Genomic DNA, 23,569 nt, shown 5'->3' on the forward strand with positions numbered 1-23,569 from the left:
TTAGAAAATGTACTAATGATGTTAAATTGATCGAGTTTCAATACAAACTTATTCACAAGAAAATTTACACCAAACATGAGTTACTATATATGAAAATTGTTGATGATGATGTTTGTTGAACGACAAAATGCCAGGTTTTGTCCTGACTAAGTCCACAATCTATTATGGTTCCCAATACTCAGATTATCTTATAAATCACATCATTCTCCTAGCCAAGAAATGCATACATAATATGAGCATAAAAAATAATATTCCTGTATTTTGGAAATTCAAGAAATCTCTCAAAGAGATAATGAAATTAGAAAGATAGATAAAGAACAATAAAGAATATAAATTTGAGCAAAAATGGAGAGCACTGGTGGGTATGCTTCAATAGTTCCAGTCTCAGTATATCTTTTGGTATAAACATGTGAAAATGTATTTGACATTTAGATATTTGACATTTAAATGTATCTAGATTAAATCAATGTGGTGTATATAAAGACTATGTTAATATATGTATACTCTCGAACTGAATAAAAATATTTGAAAAACAAATGGTCTCTCGATTGGTTCGGATAAATCTTCACATAGGCTAGTCAGAGCCTTCCAACTTAAGTAACTATTATATCCCTTAATCTTCCCTAAATGGGACCTGTGTCTAGTCGTACAATCCCTGCTTAGATTCCCTTTTGAGCTGATGGAATCCTCTTCTCTCAAGTTCCTTTCCTTCAAGACGGCCTTCCTCATGGCCTCTGCTACTGCTGGAGTTCTGGAACTCCCCGCTCTGGACTTTTCTTAAATACGTCTTTCTGATGGATATACGGAACTCATTTGTCGATCTCTACCAGAATTTATCACCAAGAAACAGTCTTCGGCCTCTGGACCACTTGGAGCCAGATCCTATAGAATTCGGTCCCTCCTGGCTTTTTCTTCATGCTCAGACAGGGATTTTTTTTTCTGTTCAATAGGAGCCATGCGTTGGTACATTCACAGAACTACTCCCTTCAGCAGGAAATGTCAGAGACTCTTCCTTTCATATAAATCTAGCGTGGACTCAGGATGGACCAGGATCAGGACTCAGTAAACATCAGATTCTCCTCACACGAAATCAGAGCTTTGGCTACATCTCTCACTTTATGGAAATCTATTTCGGTAGAACAGCTAGTGGCCTCATGCCAGTGGAAAGGATCTAATACATTTATCAAATCCTACTGACATGATGTGACTCCTCATCTGGACGGATTGAGCACACTGGGACGTTTAGTTGCGGCTCAGCATGTTACCTCCACCTGATCCGCATAGATGGCAGGCGGTATTCAAGGTGGGAACTACACTGGGTATTCAGGACTCACCAGAGGAAACACCTATGGTGGGAGGTAGGATGAATTCGGAATGTTCGGTGTCGGGAGATAAAAACCCTCAACTGTCTAATCGAGTCATCTACTAACAATACTCTTAGGACACGACCAGGGAGGGTGCACCGAATTCGATACCCTATTAGGTATTATATCACTCATAACCCTTCTTAGGACTTTTAGGGAAATTGTAGTCCTCCATTTGGAATCCATACCTCAAGTGAAGTCATAAAAACGGAAGTGACGTCATAATACCAGAAAAGACGTCACAAGGACAGGAAGTGATGCCATAGGGACCGGAAGTGACGTCACTAACCGACAATATAAGAAGTGTGGGAAACTATATGGAGGGGTTATCAGTGACATCATACCTCTCATGTATAATGTACATTATATAGGGTGTACTTCTGTACACCCACCATCCTTATGTGGGATTCTGGCTACCACCCAGCGGGAATGTTAACGCCAATAATTGTGTTACAATAACAATTATTGTTTGTAATTATAAGTAAACGTACCTCTGGGCTGTGCACCTGATTCCCACCTAGAGATGCTATCTCTTATTCTTCCCTCTGTCTGTTACAGAAGTCTGAGGAGGTAATTCGAGCTGGCTGGAGTTTCAAAAGAGCTCTTCGGGGGAAGTAATCATGGCTCTTCAGGGGACCTTTACAAGGTAGTTATAATTACCTCCCTTTGATAAATTTTATTTATTCTATAATGGGAATAGTCTGTAACACACCACTGAGTGGAGGAGGAAATGGCTACCACAACCCAGAGGGAATGTTTACGCCAAAAATTACGAAGGTTGGTCTTGATACAAATGAATAAGCCTTATTCTGTTTCTGACATCAAGCTGGTGGAAATAGTGTCGTAACTGCGTTTGGGCGTCCGTAGACCGTACAATAGTTACCTGATTGTATTGCCGTACCATGTTGTCCTCGGGGGTGTAAATCTGGACTCTTCATTCGCCTGGTCCATGGAAGGTCAAAGAGTAAGTGGTCGGACGACTGTAACTCCTATTTGTCTAACATTCATAACAAAATGATTAACGCAACACCAAGTTCTATAACCACATGGCACTCGTGAAGAGCAACCTCCTCTTGGTGAGTAGGTGAGTTAAAATTTAACGTCACATCCGCAATATCTCAGCCATATCGTGACGAGAACAATATAATTTGTATCAATATAAAAACAATAAATTGAGAAAATAAAACCTGTCATCGAAGGACAGTAACACTACTAGAATATCACAGCTCTTAATTTAAAACTAGTATGCTATCATAAAAATATATCACTATAGACAACAATACAATATAAAACCGGGCTATAGATCACCAGCAACTGAACCTCCTCTTGGTGGATGCTGGGTAACGCTGCTAGATCTTCCCCCGTGTGGACCAGGGGCAGAATGGGTCCACAGCACCCCATTACTGGTCGTAAGTTTACTTATAATTACAAACAATAATTGTGATTGTTTCATTATTCAAACAGAACGGCAATACCATCAGGTAACAATTACACGGTCCAAGGACACCAGATTTACACCCTCGAGGACAACATAGAACGGCAATACAATCAGGTAACTATTGTACGGTCTACGTACGCCCAAACGCAGTGTCGACACTACTACCACCAGTTTGATGGTCATATTGCACGGTCCAAGGACACCTGACCGCAATTTGGACACTACTTCCACCAGTTTGATGGTCATATATACACAGGAGACGTATTTAGTGTTATCAATAATCACATTCGTAATTCAAATATAGACCAACATGTCGTGACCAGTCTTCTACCAACTGCTGTCGAAACATGGGCCCAAAATGGACCAAGACAGAAAGTGAACCCGTTGAATGTCTTTCAGAGTAGATCAAGTCAGGGCTTGTATAGTTCCCATTGGTAGAATACCAAACTGAAATGGAGATAACATGCTTGAAATAAACCCATACTACCCGAATGAAAAGTGAAATGAACTGTGTAATTGCTTCCGATAACACAACCATACAAATTATCACCACATTATTGCTTGTCTGAAGGAATCCATTTGTGTAATGTACTACCTAACACAGATTAAATTTGTTCTTCTATATATTCTATATACTATCACCATACAACTAATTCGAGAAATTATACATATTTTAGTTTTGGAAATATATTTAGTATCTGCCCAACCGATTCCAAGATATTTGACCTTAATGAAGTGCCGTGTTTAAATATTTACAATTAGGCTCGTGTTACGGTACATTAGTTGTATGAGAGTTGTTTCACTGCATTTGAGAACGAGGAGCTGCCGTAGATAGGTAACGGTGTAAAAATGCCGATAGTCTCTGTATTGGTACTTGTAACATATTTTACATTGATTCGGGCGTTGTGTGATCCTAAACCGTATGTCCAGGACGCATACCTCGGAGATGACGTGTATGATATCAGAAATGCCCCATCCCTGATGGACTGTGTGGCCACATGCTCCGCCCACTCTCTCTGTCAGTCAGTCGGGTTCGAACCTCATTCTATGGAGTGTCATCGACACACCCTCAACAGCAGCTCAGCACCCGAGGACCTCTTCCTCAGCGCAGGTTGGATACACGTTGACGTCAACATGTGGTCTGAAGTAAGTACAAGGGAGACACATACTCTTAAAAAATGTAGGGGAACTTCATTTTTAATTTACGACTGAAAAACTTTGGAGATATATCGAATGCAGTAAATGTTAATATGGTAATAATGAATGTTTTGAGAGTGCATCACCACTTGCACTTCCTTATCACAATGGTTGTTTTTACAGTAAGTTTTACACTTTCGCTCTTGAAAGATCATTTGTGTATGACGTGAAATGTGCATGTGTACGATTTTCATTCTCAAGCAAACAAAATGTCTGGAAACAAACACTAACAACTGTGTGATGCAAGATGATTGTCAAAATTAATGGTCTACAGTGATTTATTGACCTTGAAAACCATCAAAATCAAGAATGACACCCCATGTACGTGTATGGGGTTACTGCGTTGTGCACGTGCATTACATGCGTTGTGATTAGAGGTGGTGATAATGAGAAATGATGGTGCGTTCATAATATATCTGTCTTTGAAAAGTTTGTTAACGCTTATACTTTCTATCCAAATTGAAAGTTCAAGCTCCCCTACCTTTTTTAAGTGTATATGTCATCTTAATACTTCTCACCTCAATACTGGCTTCAAATGTTTTCTTGTTTGGTGTTTAACGCCGAACTCTGATAATATTCTAGCTATATGGCGGCGGTCTGTAAATAATCGAGACTGAACCAGATAATCAAGTCATCAACAGCATGAACATCAATCTACGCAATTGGGATACGATGACATGTGTCAACCAGGTAAACGAGCCTGACCACCAGATTCCGTTAATCGCCTCTTACGACAAGGGTTGCTGAAGACCAATCCTAACCCGGATCTTCACGGGTTTGTCCAGAAAGACTTGGCCACAATTGTGACTTTTACTGTCGTTCACGTTCACGCGTTGAAGGCGACAGTTGTGATTTTGACTAACATTCACGTTCCACACGTTCACGTGGAAAAAAACTTCTTACGAACATGTCGACACCAGTCGCTGTACTGTTTTACTCAGTCATGCTTTGTTTGTTTGTTTGGTGTTTAACGCCACACTCAGCAATATTTAACAGCATGAGCATCATTCTTCGCAATTGGGATAAGATGACGTGTGTTAACCAATCGTGACCACACGATTGAGTTAGTCGCCTCTGACGACAAGCATGGGTTGCTGAAGACCCAATCGTCTGAATCGTCAGGCGCCGAACCCACTCAGATTTAGTGTGCTGGCGATTTGGTGAATGACTCTGAGGGTGTGGGTTCGAATCCCGGATGGGAATCAACCCCACAAAAGTACTAGAATCTGTACTTTACTGTGAAAGTGTAATCCCAAATATAACATGTTACATTTGACGACTTTCTGAATGGCATTGTGTATTCGAAAATCTCTTGTGTTCCCAATATGTTGAAAACGTCTCCATAGAGATGAGATCGTGTTTCGATGGACACCAAAATGTCAGGCCACTTCATTTTGGGCCATTCAAGTCTCCAGCACACCCTCGGCGCGGAGACACTGATTTTCTGTAAACTGTGGCATGACGTACGCGCAGTTTAGGTTGAAATTAACACACAACATACAGATGCTAGTGAAGAATCAACTGTTCGTCAGTTTTCAGTATCAGGTGTGTGAACTTCAGGTGTCTAGAGCATGCAAAAAGAGAGTAAATTCATTGTGCACAAAGTGCCCATGCCACTCGCGATACGTGACATCAAATTCAATTTCATGCAGAGTGCTTTGCTCCATGTTTAGTTAGGGTTATTTTATAAGTTTTATGCAATCTTATGTTATGCACAGTTACTTTTTTCCGTTAGTATACTATGCGTACTAAGAGGTGAAGAAGTATGCAGTGGAAGTATGATGTTTCTATATACCTGATAGTTTTCTAGATATCCTCATGTCCAAACGCGTCTCTTTCTCCTTCAAGCCTTCTCAGTCCTCTTTCCCGTTTGTTTATATATAGATTATTACTGTCACTTCCTAGGGGTTTAACGGTCCTGACTGTCTGTCGATTTCCGAAAACGTTTATCATTTATCAATACTTGCCCATTGGTGTGAGTATGCATCATTACTTAATACACTAACACCATATAAAATACTGTCACCAAAAGAAATATAATAACAAGACTATCACTGATTTAGATTTTAAAACTAATTTGTAACCATAACAAGGATATCCTGAGAATGACAAAAGTTATTTGTAGATCGCCAGCTTCTAAAGGCAGATCACCATTCTGGGTACCGTCTGGACCATTTCTACCAGCATGAGCCCTAGAAAGATTTACATCAACCCTTGATGTATTCATGATTATAAACAGAAAATAGCCAAAAATCACATATTATACGATTAAACTAATGGCAGAAACATAATTACTTTAAATGACGTGGTCTTACACATCCTCATCCTCGATAATCTCCAGGGTAAACGTTCCGATAAATCTCCACTAGTACCCTGGATGCATCTACAGCTTGCCCCTATAATTGTATCACCTCCCTTTGCTGACTCTGCCTTCTGACAGTAGCCAAGCAGATAAGCCGTTACAACTGAACTTGCCACTGTCAACAAAGATGGCGGCCACAGCCGCAAAGGTTTGTTCGCAGTGCGGCTCAGATTTAGGGGAAAAAAAAACATACAGACAAATTGACAGGTCTAAAATCTTCAAAACATACATGTATATGCAAAAGCTCCTTCTACATCTTTAAGGGTACCTCTGTAACAATTGTGTTGCCAAGTTTAATTGTTTAGATAAAAGAAGCGGAAGTAAACCTTGTGATTGGTACGCTCGACTTGCCAGCGTAGACACCCTTCGGGCTCAGGGAACATAAACAAACATCGAGGGTACATCAACCCATGCCCCCCTCGTGACCAGTGAACAACTTATAATGTCTTTTAAAAAAGCTATGGTAAAATTATTTATCTTGAAACGATTCTTTTAGGATACAGCTTTGAAATAGTTATCCTTTGTGATGGGAAAGTGAACACGGGACTAAGTGATTGTATTTACTTTATAGCACATCGTTAATATTGCAGCGATGCCGTGCTGAGAACAAATTAACCAAAGCTTTGGGCAAATGTCACAGTCTAATTATTTAACAAACCAGAACAGATACCAAGCATCATTATTCTATAGACTTAGTTGTAGCAATATAACGCATTATAGACCATCAGCAACCAAACTTAAACCACCTGACTGAGGATCATAGGGACTTACAGTTCCTTTGCTTCCAGTAAGATTCTTAAGCAGGATTTATGGCATCACTAGAGTTTGTGTGTAATGAAAGCAGTGGTAATTTGATACTTATTACATTAAAAAACCCTAGTTGATCCTATTTATGTTGACGTACGTGAGTCTGGAAAGGGAACACTAATTTTATGTTGATGGCACAGCTTCAGTGTAACTCCTCAGCTGTTCACAATATTACAAAACATAATTCAAAATTGTTTAACAATCTGTTTCTGTTATAAATATATGGAAATAAGTAAAGAGATAATTCTAAAGATGCTGAATTTCAATGAATATTATCTGTGAGAGAATACGATACGCAGTCAAGCAAAATATGCCTAGTCGTGATTCACTTATCACAAGCGACCAAGAATGGAAGATCCCCTACCTTTCAACAGATAGTCAAGGGTTCAAGGACATCTTTTCATCTTTTCAAATCTTGACTGACACAGGTTGGTGTAACCGAGAGCTGATTTAACTTCATGTAATTAATTCCTTCTTGGTTGCCCCACTTGTTTTGGATTAGATCACAAATGTAAGATCTGGTCACAATTATATATTCTGTGTATGGCATCAGTAGTCTTGTCACGGTTTTGTCGAATGGTGCTTAGCTATCAACATCAGCCAATGTGTTATCAGTGATTCCAGCATTTCTCACTGGCCAGTAGCAAGAACATTAAATACTTTTAACTGGAAGTAGATGTCTGCAAGGCTAACTCAAAATCTGAAAATATAATACTCTGCTTTGTGCTTTTGGACTATTCAATTAATTACTTTAGTGCTGTTAGTACGGCCTTTGATTGGCTTCTCTGGAGGAAACAAATGACTTTTCCGGGTGGTGTTATGATGATTACATGTTGCAAATAACGGAAAAACAATTGTCAAATAAACGTTTGATCTATTTAAAAGAACAATCTCTGTTTACATGTTGAATCAGGCTTCCGGAACAACCGCCCACGTATTGCTCATCTTGTTGGACTGGAAACCAAATTTGAGAGGCTCTGTGTACAATGAATATTTAGTTTTCACGAACAGTGAAAAAAGTGAGTTAACATTTTACGTCACATCGGCAATATTTCAGCCATATCGTGACTAAGGGAGTTTGATAAAAACAAACAATATATATACCTGTTGACAAAGGACAAGAAAATATTCAATGACTAGACTATCACAGATTTATAGTTAAAACTAACACGTTACCATAACGCGATATTGCTATACACGAAAATACAATCTTCAAATGAGATACAGATCGCCAGCAACTGAAGGTAGATCACCATATCAGAGGTAAAGTACAGTGCTTTTGCTATCTGCATGAAACCTAAAGTGCTCGCGGAAATAGAAAAACAAATGTCAACAACTGCATGCGGCCCGGTTGAGACGGGAAGATTCATTTGCACGTGCATTGTTATTTAGGGGTCGTCTCAAATCGTGACTTTAATTGTTGGTTTGGGTTTCATTGGTGTTCAAATTTCATTTCTTGGCCGATATCATTAATTTGAAATTTACAATAAGGTATAATTTACATAATAAAACATGTATAAATGTTAATGCTGGTGCATGACTGGAATAAATGCCAACAAAATAGCTTGTGTGTGATATATTAGTAAAAGAAAAACCATTAAAAATATATCAGTTTCTAACTGAAAGAAATGTAGTGCTAAAATTTTATTGAGACATCTAACGGACTTAATATTATTATCATCTTACAAAAACGTACTTATAAATATTTTGCTATTTAAATGGATTGAGTATTTCAGGTGTAGTTGGCAGAAATTCCCGTATTAGTGTATTTCCGCCACAAAGTGGAGGGTGGCTTCAGGAGTGGGTGATGTCCGTCCGTCCGTCTGAACAATATCTTGAAAGTGAATAAAGATATCACAATTAAATTTAGGAAACATGTGAAGCAAAATATGAATATATAGAAAAATTCAAACAATTTTATTACTTTTTTTGTACTTTGGGGAAACAATTTGAACGTAAGAAATATCATGGGAGGCTTCGTTGCCCTAAAACATTTTTCAGTTATTGGAAGATGTGAAGCATACGATGCCCAGATTCTCTTCAGTTATTTACTGCTAAGAGTGTGATTGAGTGAGTGAGTGAGTGAGTGAGTGAGAGTTAAAATTCAAAGTCACATGGGCAATATTTCAGCCATATTGTGAGTGAGTGAGACTAAAACTAGTTCTTAATTCATAATATATACATATAATATATAAAACCCTGTCAACGAAGGACAGTAAAATTACTAGATTATCACAAAATGAGTTAAAACTAGCTAGCATATATCTTTAAAAGTAGAAAACTATTTTTGGACAATACAATTTAAAAGTGGGCTAGTAATCGCCAACAACTGAAGGTAGATCACCATACTAGGGACCATGGGGACTTACAGTGCCTTTGCTACCTCCATGGACCCTAGCTGGATTTACACCATCCCTTCATCCATTGGCGGTTATGCTGAGATGTAGCCATACATTAAGATGACAAAAATACTACGATTAAAAACCTGGTACACTTAAATTTATTTGAAATGTTTTGGGACTTGGTATAGCCACTTACAAATTCAGTTTCTAATTTAAATCACCAATACTAAAATGCATGTATGTACAAAACATATGAATCAAAATTCATCTATCAGTTCTGTTGCTTTTAAAAATTCAATAATAAAATGATAATTGACACTATTAAAAGATCCTTAACAGTTTTTACTTTGAAATATTTATCCCTTATGATGGAAACTTCAAGACAGTCAAGCAGGACATGCTTGACCGTGGTTCTCTCATCACAAGGGATACAAAACGGAGGATCTTCACCTTTTAACAGGTATTTGTGAGTATAATGCGTATGGCCAATGCGACATCTTCAAGTCTGTACTGACAACCCAAATAGGTGTAACCGAAAGAGGGTTTTATTGCATGTAATGTATTTATACCTACCTGGGTGTCCGACTTCTTCTGCATCAGATCAATGATGTAAATTCTAATGCTAGCTTTGTAATCAGAGTATGGGATAAGAAGTGGTGTCACAGATTTGTTGAGTGCTGCCTTGAGCAAAATCGGCCATTGTGTTCCCAGACATACCAAAGGGGCTGGGTAACCAACAAAAGACGATGTCGCATTGGAAAGTAGCAAGTTCATTAAATAATTCTATAATTTCTATTAAAAAAGGAATGTTAACAAGAAAGATTTTAATGGCCTGAAGGCATGAAGGAGAATCGGAAAAGATGATGTATTGTTTATATTTACGGTGTTTATTAACACATTTAAAAGCTGTTAATATGGCGTTAGCTTCTGCTGTGAAAATAGAGCTGTTATTGGGCAATCAAGAAGATATTGTTTTGAATCCAATGACAGTGGCACAAGCAACTGCGCCACCATTCTCGGACCCATCTGTAAAATGAATGATCCCTCCCCATTTAGAATTTGAAACCACTTTCCAACAAGTCAAATTTGCCTTCAGGCATTTAGCTTTAAGGGATTTAATATGTGGCAGAAAATTTAAGTGTGAGTAAAAAATTAGACCAAAGAACTTGGCCTCCTTCACAACTTTGATGGGCGTGCCATCTAGGTAGTTCAGGGTCTTTATGTGGTTTGTATTTACGGCAAAAATGCATGCAATTAGTTTTCGATTTAGAAAAATTTAAAGCCGTTTTCAAGACACCATTTATTTATCTTGTGTAAACACAACTGCATTTGCCGTTCAATAGTATGCATATTTTTACCACGGCAGGAAATATTAAAATCATCCACAAATAACGATCCATCTAGTGAATCGTTTAAAAATGTTAATAATCTATTTATCTTTATACTAAATAGTGTGACTGACAAAATACTGCTTTGTGGTACACCCTGATACTGATTGTAATGATCAGACAGGGGTAGAACCGACGCGGACTTGAAATTGTTTGTCATCAATTAGATAGATCACCATATCAGAGGTAAAGTACAGTGCTTTTGCTATCTGCATGAAACCTAAAGTGCTCGCGGAAATAGAAAACAAATGTCAACAACTGCATGCGGCCCGGTTGAGACAGGAAGATTCATTTGCACGTGCATTGTTATTTAGGGTCGTCTCAAATCGTGACTTTAATTGTTGGTTTGGGTTGCATTGGTGTTCAAATTTCATTTCTTGGCCGATATCATTAATTTGAAATTTACAATAAGGTATAATTTACATAATAAAACATGTATAAATGTTAATGCTGGTGCATGACTGGAATAAATGCCAACAAAATAGCTTGTGTGTGATATATTAGTAAAAGAAAAACCATTAAAAAATATATCAGTTTCTAACTGAAAGAAATGTAGTGCTAAAATTTTATTGAGACATCTAACGGACTTAATATTATTATCATCTTACAAAACGTACTTATAAATATTTTGCTATTTAAATGGATTGAGTATTTCAGGTGTAGTTGGCAGAAATTCCCGTATTAGTGTATTTCCGCCACAAAGTGGAGGGTGGCTTCAGGAGTGGGTGATGTCCGTCCGTCCGTCTGAACAATATCTTGAAAGTGAATAAAGATATCACAATTAAATTTAGGAAACATGTGAAGCAAAATATGAATATATAGAAAAATTCAAACAATTTTATTACTTTTTTTGTACTTTGGGGAAACAATTTGAACGTAAGAAATATCATGGGAGGCTTCGTTGCCCTAAAACATTTTTCAGTTATTGGAAGATGTGAAGCATACGATGCCCAGATTCTCTTCAGTTATTTACTGCTAAGAGTGATTGAGTGAGTGAGTGAGTGAGTGAGTGAGAGTTAAAATTCAAAGTCACATGGGCAATATTTCAGCCATATTGTGAGTGAGTGAGACTAAAACTAGTTCTTAATTCATAATATATACATATAATATATAAAACCCTGTCAACGAAGGACAGTAAAATTACTAGATTATCACAAAATGAGTTAAAACTAGCTAGCATATATCTTTAAAAGTAGAAAACTATTTTTGGACAATACAATTTAAAAGTGGGCTAGTAATCGCCAACAACTGAAGGTAGATCACCATACTAGGGACCATGGGGACTTACAGTGCCTTTGCTACCTCCATGGACCCTAGCTGGATTTTACACCATCCCTTCATCCATTGGCGGTTATGCTGAGATAATAGCCATACATTAAGATGACAAAAATACTACGATTAAAAACCTGGTACACTTAAATTTATTTGAAATGTTTTGGGACTTGGTATAGCCACTTACAAATTCAGTTTCTAATTTAAATCACCAATACTAAAATACATGTATGTACAAAACATATGAATCAAAATTCATGTATCAGTTCTGTTGCTTTAAAAATTCAATAATAAAATGATAATTGACACTATTAAAAGATCCTTAACAGTTTTTACTTTGAAATATTTATCCCTTATGATGGAAACTTCAAGACAGTCAAGCAGGACATGCTTGACCGTGGTTCTCTCATCACAAGGGATACAAAACGGAGGATCTTCACCTTTTAACAGGTATTTGTGAGTATAATGCGTATGGCCAATGCGACATCTTCAAGTCTGTACTGACAACCCAAATAGGTGTAACCGAAAGAGGGTTTTATTGCATGTAATGTATTTATACCTACCTGGGTGTCCGACTTCTTCTGCATCAGATCAATGATGTAAATTCTAATGCTAGCCTTGTAATCAGAGTATGGAATAAGAAGTGGTGTCACAGATTTGTTGACTGCTGCCTTGAGCAAAATCGGCCATTGTGTTCCCCAGACATACCAAAGGGGCTGGGTAACCAACAAAAGACGATGTCGCATTGGAAAGTAGCAAGTTCATTAAATAATTCTATATTTTCTATTAAAAAGGAATGTTAACAAGAAAGATTTTAATGGCCTTGAAGGCATGAAGGAGAATCGGAAAAGATGATGTATTGTTTATATTTACGGTGTTTATTAACACATTTAAAAGCTGTTAATATGGCGTTAGCTTCTGCTGTGAAAATAGAGGCTGTTATTGGGCAATCAAGAAGATATTGTTTGAATCAATGACAGTGGCACAAGCAACTGCGCCACCATTCTCGGACCCATCTGTAAAATGAATGATCCCTCCCATTTTAGGAATTTGAAACCACTTTCAACAAGTCAAGTGCCTTCAGGCATTTAGCTTTTAAGGGATTTAATATGTGGCAGAAAATTTAAGTGTGAGTAAAAAAAATTAGACCAAAGAACTTGGCCTCCTTCACAACTTTGATGGGCGTGCCATCTAGGTAGTTCAGGGTCTTTATGTGGTTTGTATTTACGGCAAAATGCATGCAATTAGTTTTCGATTTAGAAAATTTTAAAGCCGTTTTCAAGACACCATTTATTTATCTTGTGTAAACACAACTGCATTTTGCCGTTCAATAGTATGCATATTTTTACCACGGCAGGAAATATTAAAATCATCCACAAATAACGATCCATCTAGTGAATCGTTTAAAAATGTTAATAATCTATTTATCTTTATACTAAATAGTGTGACTGACAAAATACTGCTTTGTGGTACACCCTGATACTGATTGTAATGATCAGACAGGGTAGAACCGACGCGGACTTGAAATTGTTTGTAATTTAAAAAGTTGGCTATAAATTGAGGCAAACGGCCTCGCAATCCAAAGTCATTTAAATCTCTTAAAATGCCATATTTCCACGTCGTGTCATATGCCTTTTCAAGATAAAAAAGATAGACATAGCGTGTTGTTTATTTGAAGAGCTTGAAGATTTGTTTTAAGTGGAACTGAGCTGTGGATAATATTGTTCCTCACCAGGATGGATGATCCACCAGCAGCTCTATCACCCGGAGGAGAAAAACAGTGGCCATTATTGCGCGCCAAGGATGCTCCAAAGTTCGAAGCTACTGAGGCAGCTGTGATGCCAATTCTCAAGCGTACAGAGAAGAGACTCGCCAGAAACCCAGATCTAGCCAATATCCATAATCACCTGATTGAAAAGTTAGTGACAGCTGGTTATGTTAGAATCCTGACTCCAGACGACATCAGCACGAGCACAGAGTCTTGGTATTTCCCTCATCATGTTGTTGACCACAATCAGAAGCATCGACTAGTGTTCAACTGTTCGTACAACTCAGCTGGTATATCACTGAACAATTACCTGTTACCTGGCCCTGTGTTGGGTCCATCATTACTCGGAGTACTTGTGCGATTTCGACAGCATCAGGTTGAAGTATCTGGAGATATACAAGCGATGTTTCACCAGGTGCGTGTCCTGCCCAGGGATAAACCACTACTACGCTTTATCTGGCGCAACATGGAGACATCAGTGGCAGCAAACACATACGAGTGGCAAGTACTTCCCTTTGGGACTACCTGCAGTCCATGCTGTGCTACTTATGCCCTTCAGAGACAAATAATTGACCATACAGAGAACGATGGAGAACTTTCGGAAGCAATCCTGCAATCGTTCTACGTTGATAACTGTCTACACAGTGCACCTACACCTTTGGAAACCAAAATACTGGTAACTGAACTGAGAAACGTCCTTGCAACCGGTGGTTTTAACATAAGACAGTGGTGTTCCAATGTGCCGTCTGTTGTCGAAGATCTTCCCGCGGATGCTAAGTCAGATGCTTGTGAATTGTGGCTGAACTTTGGAAAGGAAGACTCACTAGAAGCAACTCTTGGCCTTCAGTGGCAGTGCAAGAGTGACATGCTCTGCTACAAGTTCCCCCAGATTACATATTATCAGCTTAGCATGAGAGTCATGTACAAGCTCTTAGCCAGCCAATATGATCCCTTGGGATACCTTCCACCTTAACTCGCCAGGGCGAAGATCATTGTGCAAGATCTGTGGAAAGGCAAAGTGGATTGGGACACCACTATTGAAACAGGAGAATCTTATGACAAATGGAATGCATGTGACCGTGAACTTGTTGACATTAAATTGGTGAAAATTCCACGATGCTACACTCCTGACATTGACCTGTGTGATATAGCAACGAGACAGATACACGTATTCTGTGATGCATCAGAACGTATTTACGGAGCTGTGGCCTATCTCCGCACAACAATGAAAGACCAGACTGTTAGTGTCACCTTTATTGCAGCTAGATCCCGAGTTGCACCAAAGAAACAACAAACTATCCCACGCTTAGAATTGTCAGCAGCACTGACTGGTGCACAACTAGCTGATGTTCTATTGAGTGAGTTGACGCTACCTGTCGAGAAAGTAATGTTGTGGAGTGATTCCACAACTGTGCTGGCATGGATTCATTCTGAGCCATGTCGATATAAAGTATTTGTGGGTACGAGGGTAGCTGAAGTTCAAACTCTTACTAAAGTGGAGAACTGGCTGTATGTGAACACAAAAGACAATCCTGCTGATTGCATTACACGAGGACTTTCCATACAAGAACTCATTCAAGACTCAAAGTGGTCTTGTGGTCCTGCTTTCTTGTACGAGCCACCTGAGAAATGGACAAGCCCCGTAGTCAAACCTGTGTTGACAGACAACAGTGAAGTTAAGAACTCCTTCTGCGGAGCTATATTCACTAAAGTCTCCAAGCCATTGTTTGACGACAAACAGTATGACAGTTGGAATGATCTGGTCGTCATGTCAATTGCCAAGCTATATGGGGCGGCCGATTCAAAAAGAATTTCCGACACTGTGGATCAAATTGAGAATGTGGAGAATAAAGTCTACCGACAAATTCAGAAGGATTCTTTCCCAGGGGAGATATCGAACCTTGCCAGTGGGAAGGAGATTCAGCCAAGTAGCCGATTACTCCCCCTTAGTCCTGTGTATGACAGTGAATGTGGTCTCATTCGAATAGGTGGACGGTTAACAAATGCGGATTGTCTTTTAGATTCTGTTAAACATCCCATCATCTTAGATCCACACCACAACCTCACCAAGTTACTCATCCAGAAGTATGATGAGGATCTTAAGCACCCTGGACCAGAGAGAGTGTTGGCTGAGATGAGACGGACATTCTGGATTTTACGAGGCAGAGAAGCAATCAAAAAGCACCAACATAACTGTACAGAATGCCAACGATGGCGCGGTAAACCTGTTGTTCCCAAAATGAACGACCTTCCTAAAGCCAGGCTTCGACTCTACATACCTGTGTTTTATTCCACCGGAATAGACTGTTTCGGACTGATGTCTGTCAAGATTGGCAGACGTGTTGAGAAGCGGTTGGGAGTTCTTTTCATTTAGAGTTGTTGGACAGTCTCAGTACTGATGCTTTCTTATGGCTTTCCGGAGATTTATCTCAAGGCGACACAAACCGTTTGAAGTCCTGTCAGACCAAGGTACAATCTTTAAGGGAGCTGATGCAGAACTTCAAAGAGCCTTTTCAATGATGGACAGACTTTCTGAACAGAAAATTCGCTGGACGTACAATCCTCCAAACTCTCCACACTTCGGTGGAGTTTGGGAACGTGAGATCAAGTCGTTGAAGTCTGCATTGGCAGTTATATTCAGAGACCAGTGTGTGACCGAAATGGTACTCCATACTGTTTTGGTCGAGATAGAAGGTATTTTAAACTCCAAACCTTTAGGGTATACTTCTTCTGATATGAGAGACATTGATCCCAATCACACCAAACCTCTTGCTTATGGGAAGACGCAATCCTTCGTTGCCGCAAGTGGTGTATACAGTGACTGAACTTATGGGGCGGCGGCGCTGGCGTCACAGTCAAGTGATAGCGGACCAGTTTTTGGTTCACTTCATCAAGTACTACTTACCTGACCTACAACTACGTCGAAGTGGACGAAGGAGACCGGTGAACTTACCTGTGGGGACATTGTACTGATGGTGGATCCGTAGCTCAGCAGAGTTCAGTGGCCAGTTGGGAAAATTGTAGAGACATTTCCGAGCAGTGATGGTCGAGTTAGATCGGCTCGAGTGTGTGTGGGAGACAAACATTACGAGAGACCTGTTTTGCGCCTTGTGCGATTGCCTGAACTTTTGGATTAATGCCATTTGTGGATCAAATTCAAATTAAGTCCCTTAATTTGGGGCGGCTGTTATGAATGACATTATTCCTTTATTCAATCCTATTTCGTTTCCTTATACCGAATCATTTTCCACTCGTCAGTTACAGTTTTAAATGCTTCGATTCCTAATTTTCCATGTAACCCTAGCTTCCTGCCTGTCCATGCTCACTCCGAGAACGTTACCTGTACCGAGAGAATGAATGAGAAAATTCTCGTCAGTAACCCATGCTTGTCAGATGCTTGAATAAAACGATGTGAAGTGAATCTTCAGAGACCAAAACAATTTGCCAAGTAACCTTATCTTCAGAGAAACATCTGAGACGTTGAATGCTTATTTTAGTTCAGTTACACATGTAGACGATTATAACCATGTGCTGTTAAACTCCAAGATTTTCACATTGAACATCACGAAGTAACTGATTTGATTAAGACACTCCCAACAAATAAAGCTAGCGGCCAAGATAACATTAACCATCGCCTTTTGAAACATATTGTCCATTCTATAGCCACTCCATTGTGTTTATTATTCAATTTATCTCTGCTCAAGCACGAATTTCCACAACAATGGAAACTGACACATGTCATTCCAATATATAAGAAAGGTGATACATCCTTACCTTCCTGCTGTGTAAATACCAATCAGGATTAATACCAGGTCACTCGACCACTTATCAACTACTTGAAATATACCACCAAATATGTAAGTCATTAGATCAGCACGAACATTTTTGCATGGTCTTTTGTGACATTTCTAAAGCATTCGACAGAGTTTGGCATAAGGGCTTATTACATAGATTAAAACAATATGGCATTAATGATAACCGCTAAAGTGGTTTCATAGCTATCTCACTAACAGACGTCAGGAAGTCAGTGTCAACGGTTGCTCTCCAGTGAACATACGCTACACGCAGGAGTCCCTCAGGGATCACTTCTTAGGCCATTATTATTTTTGATTTACATTAATGACATATGTTGTGACTTAACTTGACAAGTTTATTCGCAGAGGATACAAGCATTGGCATAGCATCTCCAGATGTTAGGCACATCGAAAACTCATTGAATGAAGACCTATGCAAGTTACAAAAGTGGGCACAAACATGGTTAGTACAATTCAATCCTAACAAAACAAAATATATATTATTCTCACATAAACCCTCAGATGAAGTACCAACGTTTATTTTCAAAAACGACCCGTGAAGATCCGGGGTAGAATAGGTCTTCAGCAACCCATACTTGCCACAAAAGGCGACTGTGCTTGTCGTAAGAGGCGACTAACGGGATCGGGTGGTCAGTTTCGCTGGCTTGGTTGACACATGTCATCGGTTGCCAATTGCACAGATCGATGCTCATGCTGTTGATCACTGGATTGTCTGGTCCAGACTCGATTATGTACAGACTGCCGCCATACCTGGAATATTGTTGAGTGCGGCGTAAAACTAAACTCACTCACTATTTTCAAAAACGCATGTATCGAAAGGGCAGAGTGCCACAAGAATCTTAGTATTACATTATCACAAAACACGAAATGGAATGATCATATCAACACTATTCTTATAAGTGCTTCAAAAATGGTTTCATCGATGACAATGCTTAAATAGTGATTAAGTAGATCGAATCTGGCAAAAATATATCTGGTGTTTATCAGACCCACATTAGAGTATGTTTCCGTTTTCTGGGAGAATTGCTCTTCCATAAAATGCTAAGAAATTAGAATTACTACAGCTGGAGGCAGCCAGAATACTAACAGGCTTAACCAAATTTTCATCACGTCAAAGCCTATATGATGAAACTGGGTGGCAACCTCTAGCGCATAGACGACACGTCGACAAACTTGTACATATGTATACAATAATTAATAATCAATGTCTATCATATGTTATTGATCTTATACCACCATCTGTGTTAGAAAACACCAAATATAATCTCAGGAATTGTCACAATTTTGTCATACCTTTTGCACTGACATCCGCGTTTAAAAGATCCTATATTTTAGATACATTATGTCAATGGAATACGTGTAGTCTACCGGCAAAAGTAAGTAACAGTCCGTCGGTATCTTCTTTTAAAACTGTCGCATCGGAGCAATCCGCGTTGCCACCGACATACTAGTATTACAATTGCGATAAGAGATACATAAATGTATTGCACACTAGATTGAAGCATAGTTGCAGCACATTAAATTCCGACCTGTTTCGGGTTAACTTATCTGATATTATTGCCTGTTCATGTGTCGCGCCATGCGAAAATTCATTTCATTTTTTTTTTCGAATGTACTTTATATTATGACTTCAGAAAATTGCTATTCTCAGATAATGTTAAATTTGGAGGACACTGCACACTATCATATTCGGTGACCCTAAAGTAAACTATTTGATGAATAAAAATATATTCCTGTCTGTACACAAGTATATTGAATCTACAAACAGATTCGCCAGCTAATTGTTTCCAAACTGTTGTTATAGTTCTGTCTATATATACACGATGTACTGTATAGAACTTGCAAATGTATGAGATGCACGTTTTCCACTTTCCAGCATACTGTATATATCCTGTAAAACACTGTATATATCCCGTAAAACACTGTATATATGTATATCAACACTCCATATGTTTCCTCCATGTCAAGCTTCCACTGTAAACTGTACATCCCCATTATGTAATGTCATGTTCAACTGTATTTAGGGAGAAGGCGACCATCAAGTGGTGCACTTGTGCCTAATCCCGTTGTCTTTTGGACAATAAAATATGTTTAAACTTAACGGCATGAAAATGGTAGATGATTTTCCAGCGAATATTTTGAAAATATTCCCTTTCTTTAGTATTCCACTTCTCTGTGATAGTAAAGATAACATATTCTGTAATTATCTCTGAAGTAAAAGGACATGTTGAATATTCATCAATAGTTCGTGCGTTTTAGTTTTTCGCCGCTTTTAGCAGTATTCCAACAATATCACTGCGGGGACACCAGAAATGGGCTTCACAAATATTATTGTACCCGTTCATATCCTTAAATTACAAATGATATCATTTTACAAGTGTCATGTGTGTGTGGAAGAGTGACAACACATTTTATCGTTGATGTGTGCCGTCTACATTGACCTCGTGTTGTGATTTACTTCCTTGTTTAAAACACCCTGATCTGGTGTGATTCAGACGAAGGCTGCACACAAGGTAAGTCTCTTCCTTACCAGGATTTCTCAACACCAATCTCAGGTGTAACAAAGGCGGTCTCAGACCAGGTTCAGGTCACGCTGACATGGAGGTATCACGCCGTGATATACCTGAAGTATAGACCAATGTGTAAAATTCAACATTACCGTCATTCTTATTCACTTAGCCTCACAATACAACATCTGGCATAGCGATAAACATATTTCATTTTCTTCACAGTATTATGCATAACTCGGTGTCTGACGGAAGAGTCTGCATGATATTGAAATTACACTGTGTAAATGACAGAATAAGAAACAAATAAGTTACATGCAATTAAACCAACTATCGGTTACACCTACTTGGGTTGTCAATCCAGATTTGAAGAAGTCATTATGCGACGATGTCGCATTGGCCATACGCGTTATACTCACAAATACTTGTTAAAAGGTGAAGATCCTCCGTTTTGTACCCCTTGTGATGAGAGAACCATGGTCAAGCATATCCTGCTTGACTGTGTTGAATCCTCCATCATAAGGGATAAATATTTCAGTGTGAAAACAGTTAAGGATCTTTTTACTTCTGTTAATTCTCATTTAATTATTGGTCTTTACAAGAAATTGATTTGATTGATGAATTCTCATTAATATGTTCTGTAGATAGATGTATTTAAAATGACTGGTAGTTCAGATTAGTAACTTAGATTGTTAGTGGCTGTACCCTCAAAGGGGTTGAAGTATTGTAAAATTATTGTCCTCCTGAGAGGGTACATAAGTCCCAATGCATTCACAGTACATTTAAACCTACTACTATTTTAAATCGTAGTATATACGTTATTTTAATCTATGGCTAGATTTATCTAAATTGCTAACGGCTGAATGGATGGTGTAAATCCAGCTAGGGTCCGTGCAGGTAGCAAGAGTACTGTAAGTCCCCATGGTCCCTAGTATGGTGATCTATCTTCAGTTGTTGGTAATGTATAGCCATTTTGTATATTGTATCGTCCTCTATAGTTAAAGTAGTTTAGTGTTAATTACTAGTTTAAAATTGAAATCTGTGACATACTAGTTGTTTTACTGTCCTTTGCTGACAGTTTTTTTATAATTTACCTTTATCTTATTACATGTCTGGGCATCAACGTAGATATTCCGCACTTATAGCCATCTGCAAATAGACTATGTCAATGACGACCCAAGCATGTTGGGTACGATTATTAAGCAAGAAAGCACTGCACTGCATGTGTCGATTTCCTAAGTGAAACATTAAGTTTATTCAGAAATCTGTCATTAAAAGAATTCGGGGTGAAACCAAACTTATAAAACAAAATACGTTTACAAAACAATGTAAATTACTGAAAGTTTTGTATTGTTATTGATGAGCGACAGTACACAATTCGGTTGTAGCACAATTGCATTGGTGGTATAACATATAACAGCAATACAACTAGCAATTGAGCCTTGGCTAATATCTTCTCTCAGCAGTAACAGGTGAATCTATGATCTTCACACAACCGCTGCTCTGTGGTGTCATGTGGTATCATAGATCCATGCACCTGCCCTCCTATGTAGTCTACGTACGTTCCAGAGTGTCCCACAGTATGCTGGATTAGTCTATGCTATAGTAGAATGTTCCAGATTTCATTTGACAGCAAAAGCATCAAAACATAGTACTTCAACACCACTGTAATACACACAGGGCTACTAAAGATTGTCAAAACACAATGTTATAAACCTACATTGAATCTTAAGCTTTAAAGTAGTTTCTGGTGGGGAACCTCATCTGCATATTTTTGAAATCGTGATACCAAGTTCATCGGATTGGGTTATCTATGCGATGATACAAGTCAATATAATAGATGGATGCAAATAACCCATATATACTGAACCACAAAACCGATACAGGTTTCTTAAAGCACACACTTTAATTAACAATCAAAACGTATGATAGAGTTCAAACTTGATAATAATGGTTACAACATTTTCGCGTATCACATTTAGTTCACACAAACACAATCACCAAAAATGGTACCATTATGATGCCTCAAAGTCAGTATCGTGTGTAGCCTCCCTGAGCATTGATGACGGCGTTGCATTGTCTGTACATGGAATGAATTAGCCAGTTGATGAAGGCCATAAGCACTTGGGTCCAGACTCTTCGAAATGCCTGATCGAGCCCAACCACAGTTGTCGGCCTCGGTTGAAGGTCATTCAGTCTTTGAATCTCGTCCCAAAGGTGTTCTGTTGGACCTGAATCCGGACTGAGTGCCGGCCATTGTAGGGTTTGGATGCCATGTAGTCCTACGAAGTCCAATGTTGCTCTGGAAGTGTGGGCAACTCTCTGGTTCAGACCGATTGCACCCCACACCATGATGCTTGGACCACCCCATGAGTCTCTTTTCAACAATACACTCATCGGAAAACCATTCTCCACGCCTTCACCATACTCCCACTCTGCCATCGGTTGTCGAAACACAATATCGGCCTTCATCAGAAAAAAACACTGTTCTCCATTGTCGATGACGCCAATTTCGATTCTGAGTTGCCAATTGCCCTCGGTCTTGACGCTGTGATGTTACTGGAGGTCGCCCACTGCGTGGACGGTCTTGACTGCTGTTTGTGACCTGATACCACTCCTGCAATCGGTAGATTGTTCTAACATGAACATTAACATGATTGGCTACCCTTCGTGCAGTTTGGCCAACTTTTAGTCGTCCCAAGGCTTGGTTCCTCTGATCTCTCGTAAGTCGTGGTGCAGCGAATGTGTCAAAACAAGAATGATTTCAGGCAAGTTTGGGACTCTTGATCATTGGTAGGGCTGTCACGATATGCACGCGCATTTTCATTTTCTCGAATGTCTTACAGAATCTTTTACCATGTCCGCCTTTTTAGGTGCGTTTGGTCTATATGCTTTTTCGTTAGAAAACACTCTGATGTTGGTAATAACTGTCAATATGGATTGATAAACATGTTGATATAACAGTACAATCATAAAAAAAACACCACCTTGGTAGAACAAAATTGTGCATTTGGTTTTGAAAGGTGGCGTTTCTTTTCGGTTCAGTATATTACAAACCCTTTCAAGATTTATCAGAGTTCTCTGCTAAAAGCAGGGTTGATTGGTCGATTCCGACGATATCCAACAATTTAGACAGGGATGATACCAGGTGTTGGCGGAAAGATGAACGTATCCTTCCCCAACGATGACACCGGTCATAAACACACGCAAAGACAATTCCATTGTACATCTGAAACAATAGGTACATGTGGTACATGTCCAAATGGAGAATTATGTGACTGTTGCGCCAGATTTGGACATGTCCTCCAC

At 38.9% G+C, this 23,569-nt stretch overlaps 1 protein-coding gene across 1 annotated transcript; it reads left to right on the top strand.

Annotated features, from left to right (window-relative positions):
• The first annotated feature begins 15,163 nt into the window (after positions 1-15,163).
• On the top strand, positions 15,164-16,312 carry LOC124286175. Its single transcript, XM_046722524.1, has one exon. The coding sequence runs from the start codon at positions 15,164-15,166 to the stop codon at positions 16,310-16,312; it is 1,149 nt and encodes a 382-aa protein (XP_046578480.1).
• Positions 16,313-23,569: the final 7,257 nt, after the last annotated feature.

This window comes from Haliotis rubra, unplaced genomic scaffold (genome assembly GCF_003918875.1).
Source record: "Haliotis rubra isolate DU_JTF1 unplaced genomic scaffold, ASM391887v1 Scf378, whole genome shotgun sequence".
In the NCBI taxonomy this organism is placed as follows: Eukaryota; Metazoa; Mollusca; class Gastropoda; order Lepetellida; family Haliotidae; genus Haliotis; species Haliotis rubra.

Excerpts from the sequence above, each read along its gene's own strand:
- LOC124286175 (XM_046722524.1), top strand. The coding sequence starts at position 15,164 with ATGAAAGACCAGACTGTTAGTGTCACCTTTATTGCAGCTAGATCCCGA.